The 13,512-nt window shown below is 46.0% G+C and overlaps 1 protein-coding gene across 1 annotated transcript in view; it reads left to right on the top strand.

The window, feature by feature from the left end:
- Positions 1-13,512, top strand: part of LOC144695485 (WD repeat-containing protein 46-like) — a 29,706-nt gene that overhangs the window by 15,472 nt on the left and 722 nt on the right. Inside the window, exons 3-4 of the mRNA XM_078566364.1 lie at positions 1,747-1,827; positions 12,041-12,153. Of these exons, the coding sequence (XP_078422490.1) occupies positions 1,747-1,827; positions 12,041-12,153 (194 nt within the window). The remainder of the gene's footprint in view (positions 1-1,746; positions 1,828-12,040; positions 12,154-13,512) is intronic.

Here is a 13,512-nt window from a genome sequence, read left to right on the forward strand (position 1 = left end):
TATATCACAGTCCTTCTGCCTGATTTCCATACCCATGTTGTCCCTCTGACTTGTGAACACCGACACAAAATATTCATTTAGAACCCTACCTACATCTTCCGGCTCCACACACAAATTGCCACTATGGTCCTTAATGGGCCCTACTCTTTCCCTAGTTATCCTCTTACTCTTAATGTACTTGTAAAATAACTTAGATTTTCCTTTATTTTACCTGCCAATATTTTTTCATGCCCCCATTTTGCTCTCCTAATTTCCTTTTTAAGTTCCCCCCTACACATTCTATACTTCTCTAGGGCTTCTGCTGTTTTGAGCTCTCGGTATCTGCCATAAGCCTCCCTTTTTCTCTTTATCCAATCCTGTATATTCCTCGACATCCAGGGTTCCCTGGATTTGTTGGTCCCACCCTTTGTCTTTACTGGAATATGTTGGCCCTGTACTCTCCCTATTTCCTTCTTGAATGACTCCCTCTGCTCTGACGCAGATTTACCTAAAAGTAGCTGCTCCCAGTCCATTCTGGCCAAATCATATCTGATCTTATTAAAATCGGCCTTCCCCCAATTTAGAACTCTGATTTCTGGCCCATCCTCGTCCTTTTCTGTAACAACCTTGAATCTAACTGAGTTATGATCACTATCTGCAAAATGCTCCCCCACTGATACCTTTACCACTTGCCTGGCTTCATGCCCTAAAATTAAGTCCAGGACCGCCCCCTCTCTTGTAGGACCTTCTACATACTGGCTTAAAAAGCTCTCCTGGATGTATTTTAAGAATTCCGCTCCCTCTAAACCTATCACACTATGACTAACCCAGTTAATGTTGGGGAAGTTGAAATCCCGCACTATTACTACCCTATTATTTTTACACTTCTCTGAAATTTGCCTACATTTCTGCTCTTCTATTTCTCTCTGACTGTTTGGGGGCCTACAGTACACTCCCAGCAATGCGATTGCTCTTTTTTTTGTTTTTAAGTTCTACCCATATGGCTTCATTTGACGAGCCTTCTAAGATATCATCCCTCGTTACTGCTGTAATTGATTCCTTCATCAATATTGCGATACCCCCTCTTTTACCTCCTTCCCTGTCTCACCTGAAGACCCGATATCCTGGAATATTGTGCTGCCAATCCTGCCCCTCTCTCAACCATGTCTCTGTGACATCATAGCAATGACATCATACTTCCATGGGTTAATTTGTGCCCTCAACTCATCTGCCTTATTCGTCATACTGTTTGCATTAAAATAAATACCATCCAACCTTGCCAAACTCCCTTGTGCCTTTACTGGCCTATAATTTCTATACCTTCCAGACTCACTTGCTCTCTCTTGTAATGTTGGCTGTGCAGGTTCTGTGGGGAACAGCTGGTGGAGTGGGATGAGGCAATTTGCTCTTAGAGAGCTGACAGCCTCTGGTCCTGTAAACATGTAATGATTTTAAACCTGAACTGCTGCCAATTTCTTTAGAACTGAGAAATGCATAGATATGTGGCTTTCTATTCCATTGTTAATAAATACAGATATTGTGCAACATCTAACAGCAGATCTCTGCAGGAAATGGCAAGTCAGCTCACAGCAGCTGAGAGCTGGCCAGCCTAAACTGCGCCAGAGCGTCAGGCTGCTCCTGACAGACGATTACACCCTGGTCCCACACTGTGTGCTGCAGCCGTTCAGCTCATTCATTCACCTTCAGCTGCCAACATTCTCCGGGGAAACCATGGAATCAATTCTTCTTTCTCCCCCCCTCCCCTAGAAAGAAGATCCCTTCCCAGGACCTGCGCCCATCCCAGAGGAGGCAGTCAGAAAGTTCCAGCGTGGGGAACACGTTAAACTGGTGAGTGGATCTTACTGAACATCCGGGAAATGACAGAGACGTGGGCTTTCACTCTCAAACAACTCTGTCCCGGACATAATCATGTCACTGAAGTTAAAAGCAGTCAGACCAATATGATCCATAAATCAGGAATAACACTACATCCCCTCACTGTACAATCCATCACTCTGGAATAATACTACACCCCCTCACTCTGTACAACCCATCACTCTGGAATAATACTACACCCCCTCACTGTACAATCCATCACTCTGGAATAATACTACACCCCCTCACTATATAACCCATCACTCTGGAATAATACTACACCCCCTCACTCTGTACAACCAACACTCTGGAATAATACTACACCCCCTCTCTGTACTACCCATCACTCTGGAATAATACTACACCCCCTCACTCTGTACAACCCAACACTCTGGAATAATACTACACCCCCTCTCTGTACTACCCATCACTCTGGAATAATACTACACCCCCTCACTCTGGAATAATACTACACCCCCTCACTCAGTACAACCCATCACTCTGGAATAATATTACACACCATCACTCTGTACATCCCATCACTCTGGAATAATACTACACCCCCTCACTCTGTACAACCCATCACTCTGGAATAATACTACACCCCCTCACTGTACAACCCATCACTCTGGAATAATACCACACCCCCTCACTGTACAACCCCCTCACTCTGGAATAATACTACACCCTCTCTCTGTACTACCCATCACTCTGGAATAATACTACACCCCCTCACTCTGTACAACCCATCACTCTGGAATAATACTACACCCCCTCACTATATAACACATCACTCTGGAATAATACTACACCCCCTCACTGTACAACCCATCACTCTGGAATAATACTACACCCCCTCACTGTACAATCCATCACTCCGGAATAATACTACACCCCCTCACTGGACAATCCATCACTCGGGAATAATACTACACCCCCTCACTCTGTACAACCCATCACTCTGGAATAATACTACACCCCCTCACTGTACAATCCATCACTCCGGAATAATACTACATCCCCTCACTGTACAATCCATCACTCTGGAATAATACTACACCCCCTCACTCTGTACAACCCATCACTCTGGAATAATACTACACCCCCTCACTCTGTACAACCCATCACTCCGGAATAATACTGCACCCCCTCGCTGTACAATCCATCACTCTGGAATAATACTACACCCCCTCACTGTACAATCCATCACTCTGGAATAATACTACACCCCCTCACTATATAACCCATCACTCTGGAATAATACTACACCCCCTCACTGTACAATCCATCACTCTGGAATAATACTACACCCCCTCACTCTGTACAACCCATCACTCTGGAATAATACTACACCTCCTCACTGTACAACCCATCACTCTGGAATAATACTACACCCCCTCACTGTACAATCCATCACTCTGGAATAATACTACACCCCCTCACTGTACAACCCATCACTCTGGAACAATGTTACACCTCCTCACTGTACAAACCATCACTCTGAAATATTACTATGCCCCCTCACTGTACAATCCATCACTCTGGAATATTACTACGCCCCCTCACTGTACAATCCATCACTGGAATAATACTACACCCCCTCTCTGTACAACCCATCACTCTGGAATATTATGACACCCCCTTGCTGTACAATCCACCACTCTGGAATAATACTACGCCTCCTCACTGTACAATCCATCACTCTGGAATAATACTACACCCCCTCACTGTACAATCCATCACTTCGGAATAATACTACACCCCCTCACTGTACAACCCACCACTCCGGAATATTACGACACCCCCTCACTGTACAACCCATCACTCTGGAATAATACTACAACCCCTCACTATACAATCCATCACTCTGGAATAATACTACACCCCCTCACTGTACAACCCATCACTCTGGAATAATACTACACCCCCTCACTGTACAATCCATCACGCTGGAATAATACTACACCCCCTTACTCTACAACACATCATTCTGGAATAATACTACACCCCTCACTGTACAGCCCATCACTCTGGAATAATATTACACCTCCTCACTGTACAATCCATCACTCTGGAATATTACTATGCCCCCTCACTGTACAACCCATCACTCTGGTATATTACAACACCCCCTCACTGTACAATCCATCACTCTGGAATAATACTACACCCCCTCACTGTACAATCCATCACTCCGGAATAATAGTACAACCCATCACTCTGGAATAATACTACACCCCCTCACTGTACAATCCATCACTCCGGAATAATAGTACACCCCCTCATTGTACAATCCATCACTCCGGAATAATACTACACCCCCTCACTGTACAATCCATCACTCCGGAATAATACTACACCCCCTCACTGTACAATCCATCACTCCGGAATAATACTACACCCCCTCACTGTATAATCCATCACTTCGGAATAATACTACACCCCTTCACTGTACAACCCATCACTCTGGAATAATACTACACCTCCTCACTGTACATTCCATCACTTCGGAATAATACTACACCCCCTCACTGTACAATCCATCACGCTGGAATAATACTACACCCCTCACTGTACAGCCCATCACTCTGGAATAATACTACATCCCCTCTCTGTACAATCCATCACTCTGGAATAATACTACACCCTCTCACTGTACAATCCATCATGCTCGAATAATACTACACCCCCTTACTCTACAACACATCATTCTGGAATAATACTACACCCCTTTACTGTACAATCCATCACTCTGGAATAATACTACATCCCTCACTGTACAGCCCATCACTCTGGAATAATACTACACCCCCTCACTGTACAACCCATCACTCCGGAATATTACGACACCCCCTCACTGTAAAATCCATGACTCTGGACTAATACTACACGCTCTCACTGTACAACCCATCACTCTGGAATAATACTACACCCCCTCACTCTACAACACATCATTCTGGAATAAAACTATGCCCCCTCACTGTACAATCCATCACTCTGGAATATTACTACGCCCCCTCACTGTACAATCCATCACTGGAATAATACTACACCCCCTCTCTGTACAACCCATCACTCTGGAAAATTACGACACCCCCTTGCTGTACAATCCATCACTCTGGAATAATACTACACCTCCTCACTGTACAATCCATCACTCTGGAATATAACTCTGCCCCCTCACTGTACAATCCATCACTCTGTAATATTACTACCCCCCCTCACTGTACAATCCATCACTGGAATAATACTACACCCCCTCACTGTACAACCCATCACTCTGGAATATTACGACACCCCCTTGCTGTACAATCCATCACTCTGGAATAATACTACACCTCCTCACTGTACAATCCATCACTCTGGAATATTACTACACCCCCTCTCTGTACAACCCATCCCTCTGGAATATTACGACACCCCCTTGTTGTACAATCCTTCACTCTGGAATAATACTACACCCCCTCACTGTATAATCCATCACTCCGGAATAATATTACACCCCCTCACTGTACAATCCATCACTTCGGAATAATACTACGCCCCCTCACTGTACAACCCATCACTCTGGAATAATACTACACCCCCTCACTGTACAACCCATCACTCCGGAATATTACGACACCCCCTCACTGTAAAATCCATGACTCTGGACTAATACTACACGCTCTCACTGTACAACCCATCACTCTGGAATAATACTACACCCCCTCACTCTACAACACATCATTCTGGAATAATACCACACGCTCTTACTGTACAATCCATCACTCCGGAATAATACTACACCCCCTCACTGTCCAATCCATCACTGTGGAATAATACTACACCTCCTCACTGTACAATCCATCACTCTGGAATATAACTATGCCCCCTCACTGTACAATCCATCACTCTGGAATATTACTACGCCCCCTCACTGTACAATCCATCACTGGAATAATACTACACCCCCTCTCTGTACAACCCATCACTCTGGAAAATTACGACACCCCCTTGCTGTACAATCCATCACTCTGGAATAATACTACACCTCCTCACTGTACAATCCATCACTCTGGAATATAACTATGCCCCCTCACTGTACAATCCATCACTCTGTAATATTACTACCCCCCCTCACTGTACAATCCATCACTGGAATAATACTACACCCCCTCACTGTACAACCCATCACTCTGGAATATTACGACACCCCCTTGCTGTACAATCCATCACTCTGGAATAATACTACACCCCCTCTCTGTACAACCCATCCCTCTGGAATATTACGACACCCCCTTGTTGTACAATCCTTCACTCTGGAATAATACTACACCCCCTCACTGTATAATCCATCACTCCGGAATAATATTACACCCCCTCACCGTACAATCCATCACACCGGAATAATACTACACCCCCTCACTGTACAATCCATCACTTCGGAATAATACTACGCCCCCTCACTGTACAACCCATCACTCTGGAATAATACTATACCCCCTCAATGTACAATCCATCACTCCGGAATAATACTACACCGCCTCACTGTACAACCCATCACTCTGGAATAATACTACACCCCCTCACTGTACAATCCATCACGCTAGAATAATACTACACCCCCTTACTCTACAACACATCATTCTGGAATAATACTACACCCCTTTACTGTACAATCCATCACTCCAGAATAATACTGCACCCCCTTGCTGTACAATCCATCACTCTGGAATAATACTACACCCCCTCACTATATAACCCATCACTCTGGAATAATACTACACCCCCTCACTGTACAATCCATCAGTCTGGAATAATACTACACCCCCTCACTCTGTACAACCCATCACTCTGGAATAATACTACACCTCCTCACTGTACAACCCATCACTCTGGAATAATAGTACACCCCCTCACTGTACAATCCATCACTCTGGAATAATACTACACCCCCTCACTGTACAACCCATCACTCTGGAACAATGTTACACCTCCTCACTGTACAAACCATCACTCTGAAATATTACTATGGCCCCTCACTGTACAATCCATCACTCTGGAATAATACTACACCCCCTCACTGTACAGCGCATCACTCTGGAATAATACTACACCCCCTCACAGTACAACCCATCACTCTGGAATAATACTACACCCCCTCACTCTGTACAACCCATCACTCTGGAATAATACTACACCCCCTCACTGTACAACCCATCACTCTGGAATAATACTACACCTCCTCACTGTACAATCCATCACTCTGGAAGATTACTATGCCCCCTCACTGTACAATCCATCACTGGAATAATACTACACCCCCTCTCTGTACAACCCATCATTCTGGAATATTACGACACCCCCATGCTGTACAACCCATCACTCTGGAATAATACTACACCTCCTCACTGTACAATCCATCACTCTGGAATATTACTATGCCTCCTCATTGTACAATCCATCACTCTGTAATATTACTATGCCCCCTCACTGTACAATCCATCACTGGAATAATACTACACCCCCTCACTGTACAACCCATCACTCTGGAATATTACGACACCCCCTTGCTGTACAATCCATCACTCTGGAATAATACTACACCTCCTCACTGTACAATCCATCACTCTGGAATATTACTACACCCTCTCTCTGTACAACCCATCCCTCTGGAATATTACGACACCCCCTTGCTGTACAATCCATCACTCTGGAATAATACTACACCCCCTCACTGTACAATCCATCACTCCGGAATAATATTACACCCCCTCACCGTACAATCCATCTCTCCGGAATAATACTACACCCCCTCACTGTACAACCCATCACTCTGGAAGAATACTACACCCCCTCAATGTACAATCCATCACTCCGGAATAATACTACACCGCCTCACTGTACAACCCATCACTCTGGAATAATACTACACCCCCTCACTGTACAACCCATCACTCCAGAATATTACGACACCCCCTCACTGTAAAATGCATGACTCTGGACTAATACTAAACTCCCTCATTGTACAACCCATCACTCTGGAATAATACTACACCCCCTCACTCTACAACACATCATTCTGGAATAATACTACACCCTCTTACTGTACAATCCATCACTCCGGAATAATACTACACCCCCTCACTGTACAGCCCATCACTCTGGAATAATACTACACCCCCTCACTGTACAACCCATCACTCTGGAATAATACTACACCCCCTCACTCTGTACAATCCATCACTCTGGAATATTACTACACCCCCTTGCTGTACAATCCATCACTCTGGAATAATATTACACCTCCTCACTGTACAATCCATCACTCTGGAATATTATTATGCACCCTCACAGTACAATCCATCACTCTGGAATATTACTGCGCCCCCTCACTGTACAATCCATCACTGGAATAATACTACACCCCCTCTCTGTACAACCCATCACTCTGGAATATTACGACACCCCCTTGCTGTACAATCCATCACTCTGGAATCATACTACACCTCCTCACTGTACAATCCATCACTGGAATAATACTACACCCTCTTACTGTACAATCCACAATCTGGAATATTACGACACCTCCTTGCTGTACAATCCATCACTCTGGACTAATACTACACCCCCTCACTGTACAACCCATCACTCTGGAATAATACTACACCTCCACACAGTACAATCCATCACTCTGGAATATTACTATGCCCCCTCACTGTACAATCCATCACTCTGTAATATTACTACGCCCTCTCACTGTACAATCCATCACTGGAATAATACTACACCCGCTCTCTGTACCTCCCATCACTCTGGAATATTACGACACCCCCTCTCTGTACAACCCATCACTCTGGAATAATACTACAACTCCTCACTGTACAATCCATCACTCTGGAATATTACTATGCCTCCTCATTGTACAATCCATCACTCTGTAATATTACTACGCCCCCTCACTGTACAATCCATCACTGGAATAATACTACACCCCCTCACTGTACAACCCATCACTCTGGAATATTACGACATCCCCTTGCTGTACAATCCATCACTCTGGAATAATACTACAACTCCTCACTGTACAATCCATCACTCTGGAATATTACTACACCCTCTCTCTGTACAACCCATCCCTCTGGAATATTACGACACCCCCTTGCTGTACAATCCATCACTCTGGAATAATACTACACCCCCTCACTGTACAATCCATCTCTCCGGAATAATATTACACAGCCTCACCGTACAATCCATCACTCCGGAATAATACTACACCCCCTCACTGTAAAATGCATGACTCTGGACTAATACTACACCCCCTCACTGTACAACCCATCACTCTGGAATAATACTACACCCTCTTACTGTACAATCCATCACTCCGGAATAATACTACACCCCCTCACTGTACAGCCCATCACTCTGTAATAATACTACACCCCCTCACTGTACAACCCATCACTTTGGAATAATACTACACCCCCTCACTCTGTACAACCCATCACTCTGGACTAATACTACACCCCCTCACTGTACAACCCATCACTCTGGAATAATACTACAGCTCCTCACTGTACAATCCATCACTCTGGAATAATATTACACCTCCTCACTGTACAATCCATCACTCTGGAATATTACTATGCCCCCTCACAGTACAATCCATCACTCTTGAATATTACTACGCCCCCTCACTGTACTATCCATCACTGGAATAATACTACACCCCCTCTCTGTACAACCCATCACTCTGGAATATTATGACACCCCCTTGCTGTACAATCCATCACTCTGGAATAATACTACACCTCCTCACTGTACAATCCATCGCTGGAATAATACTACACCCCCTTACTGTACAATCCACAATCTGGAAAAATACGACAACCCCTTGCTGTACAATCCATCACTCTGGACTAATACTTCACCCCCTCCCTGTACAACCCATCACTCTGGAATAATACTACACCTCCTCACTGTACAAGCCGTCACTCTGGAATATTACTACGCCCCCTCACTGTACAATCCTTTACTGGAATAATACTACACCCCCTCTCTGTACAACCCATCACTCTGGAATATTACGACACCCCCTCACTGTACAATCCATCACTCCGGAATAATATTACACCCCCTCACTGTACAATCCATCACTTCAGAATAATACTACACCCCCTCACTGTACAACCTATCACCCTGGAATAATACTACACCCCCTCACTGTACAATCCATAACTCCGGAATAATACTACACCCCCTCACTGTACAATCCATCACTCTGTAATAATACTACACCCCCTCTCTGTACAATCCATCCCTCCGGAATAATACTACACCCCCTCACTGTACAATCCCATCACTTCGGAATAATACTACACCCCCTCACTGTACAACCCATCACTCTGGAATAATACTACACCCCTTCACTGTACATTCCATCACTCTGGAATAATACTACACCCCCTCACTGTACAATCCATCACGCTGGAATAATACTACACCTCCTTACTCTACAACACATCATTCTGGAATAATACTACACCCCTTTACTGTACAATCCATCCCTCTGGAATAATACTACACCCCTCACTGTACAGCCCATCACTCTGGAATAATACTACATCCCCTCTCTGTACAATCCATCACTCTGGAATAATACTACACCCCCTGACTGTACAATCCATCATGCTCGAATAATACTACACCTCCTTACTCTACAACACATCATTCTGGAATAATACTACACCCCTTTACTGTACAATCCATCCTTCTGGAATAATACTACACCCCTCACTGTACAGCCCATCACTCTGGAATAATACTACACCCCCTCTCTGTACAATCCATCACTCTGGAATAATACTACACCCCCTGACTGTACAATCCATCACACTCGAATAATACTACACCCCCTTACTCTACAACACATCATTCTTGAATAATACTACACCCCTTTACTGTACAATCCATCACTCTGGAATAATACTACACCCCTCACTGTTCAGCCCATCACTCTGTAATAATACTACACCCCCTCACTGTACAACCCATCACTCCGGAATATTACGACACCCCCTCACTGTAAAATCCATGACTCTGGACTAATACTACACCCCCTCACTGTACAACCCATCACTCTGGAATAATACTACACCCTCTTACTATACAATCCATCACTCCTGAATAATACTACACCCCCTCACTGTACAGCCCATCACTCTGGAATAATACTACACCCCCTCACTGTACAACCCATCAGTCTGGAATAATACTACACCCCCTCACTCTGTACAACCCATCACTCTGGAATAATACTACACCCCCTCACTGTACAACCCATTACTCTGGAATAATATTACACCACCTCACTGTACAATCCATCACTCTGGAATATTACTATGCACCCTCACTGTACAATCCATCACTGGAATAATACTACACCCCCTCTCTGTACTACCCATCACTCTGGAATAATACTACACCCCCTCACTGTACAACCCATCACTCTGGAATAATACCACACCCCCTCACTGTACAACCCATCACTCCGGAATAATACTACACCCCCTCACTGTACAACCGATCACTCAGAAATAATACTACACCCCCTCACTCTGTACAACCCATCACTCTGGAATAATACTACACCCCCTCTCTGTACAACCCATCACTCATTAATAATACTGCACCCCCTCTCTGTACTACCCATCACTCTGGAATAATACTACACCCCCTCACTGTACAACCCATCACTCTGGAATAATACTACACACCCTCACTGTACAACCCATCACTCTGGAATAATACTACACCCTCTCACTCTGTACAACCCATCACTCCGGAATAATATTACACACCCTCACTCTGTACAGCCTATCACTGGGAGTAATGTCCTTCCCCCCCAACTCCCCGCCCCCACCCTGCTCCCCTCCTGGAGTGACTGCGATCGGGTGTGATGGCTCGGGGGGGGCTGACAGTGTTTGAGGTGTGTCAGGAAGCCGGGTGTTCAGGGATAATGTTTGGGGTGTGATGGTGGTCAGGGTGCAACGGGAGTGATGTGGAAGAGGGAGACGTGACATTTGGGGAGTGATAGAGCCCGGGATGATGGTTGGTGGGTTGTGTTTGCAGAGTGATAGTGTCCGGGTGCTGTATGTATTCAGACCCTGACATTTATTGAATTTTCTTCAATCCTCTCCAGGGTGAAATCGCCAATCAGACTGTGAAGAATCGATTGCGGACCCTGGACAAGGTTCATAAATTAGCCCAGAAACAGGCTGCCCGCTTTGACTTACTGCTTCCTGAAGATGCAGGGTAAGGAGCAGAGTCTTTACTGTCTCTGGCCAGGGATACCATCCACCAATGTGCCTAACCCTCGATCTCACTGTCTCAGCTGGGGAGATGCACAACGCTCATCCCTCCGTTGCTGCTAAGTTACTGGGAGGAATACATGGCACTGACACTCATCCCCACTGCAGGAGAGTCGATCTTTGACTGTGCAGAGCTAAACCTGCCTTCACTAAGCTAACACTGATTCTCCTCTTGTAGACAGTTAGTGACTGTGAGGCTTGGAGGTGACAGCACTGGGACCAAAATGAACTCCCAATTGTCAGCCATGAGGGAGTGCTGCACTGTCAGAGAGTCAGTACTGAGGGAGTGCCGTACTGTCAGAGGGTCAGTACTGAGGGAGTGCCGCACTGTCGGAGGGTCAGTACTGATGGAGTGCCGCACTGTCAGAGTGTCAGTACTGAGGGAGTGCCGCACTGTCAGAGGGTCAGTACTGAGGGAGTGCTGCACTGTCGGAGGGTCAGTACTGAGGGAGTGCCGCACTGTCAGAGGGTCAGTACTGAGGGAGTGCCGCACTGTCAGAGGGTCTGTGCTGAGTGAGTGCCGCACTGTCAGAGGGTCAGTACTGAGGGAGTGCTGCACTGTCAGAGGGTCAGTACTGAGTGAGTGCTGCACTGTCAGAGGGTCAGTACTGAGGGAGTGCTGCACTGTCAGAGGGTCAGTACTGAGGGAGTGCTGCACTGTTAGAGGGTCAGTACTGAGGGAGTGCCGCACTGTCAGAGGGTCAGTACTGAGGGAGTGCTGCACTGTCAGAGGGTCAGTACTGAGTGAGTGCTGCACTGTCAGAGGGTCAGTACTGAGGGAGTGCTGCACTGTCAGAGGGTCAGTATTGAGGGTGTGCCGCACTGTCAGAGAGTCAGTATTGAGGGAGTGCTGCACTGTCAGATGGTCAGTACTGAGGGAGTGCCGCACTGTCAGAGGGTCAGTATTGAGGGTGTGCTGCACTGTCAGAGAGTCAGTATTGAGGGAGTGCTGCACTGTCAGAGGGTCAGTACTGAGGGAGTGCCGCACTGTCAGAGGGTCAGTACCGAGGGAGTGCCGCACTGTCAGAGGGTCAGTACTGAGGGAGTGCTGCACTGTCGGAGGGTCAGTACAGAGGGAGTGCTGCACTGTCAGAGGGTCAGTATTGAGGGAGTGCTGCACTGTCGGAGGGTCAGTACAGAGGGAGTGCTGCACTGTCGGAGGGTCAGTACTGAGGGAGTGCCGCACTGTCGGAGGGTCAGTACTGAGGGAGTGCCGCATTGTCGGAGGGTCAGTACTGAGGGAGTGCTGCACTGTCGGAGTGTCAGTACTGAGGGAGTGCTGCACTGTCAGAGAGTCAGTACT

Source organism: Cetorhinus maximus, chromosome 21, assembly GCF_964194155.1.
Source record: "Cetorhinus maximus chromosome 21, sCetMax3.hap1.1, whole genome shotgun sequence".
NCBI lineage: Eukaryota > Metazoa > Chordata > Chondrichthyes > Lamniformes > Cetorhinidae > Cetorhinus > Cetorhinus maximus.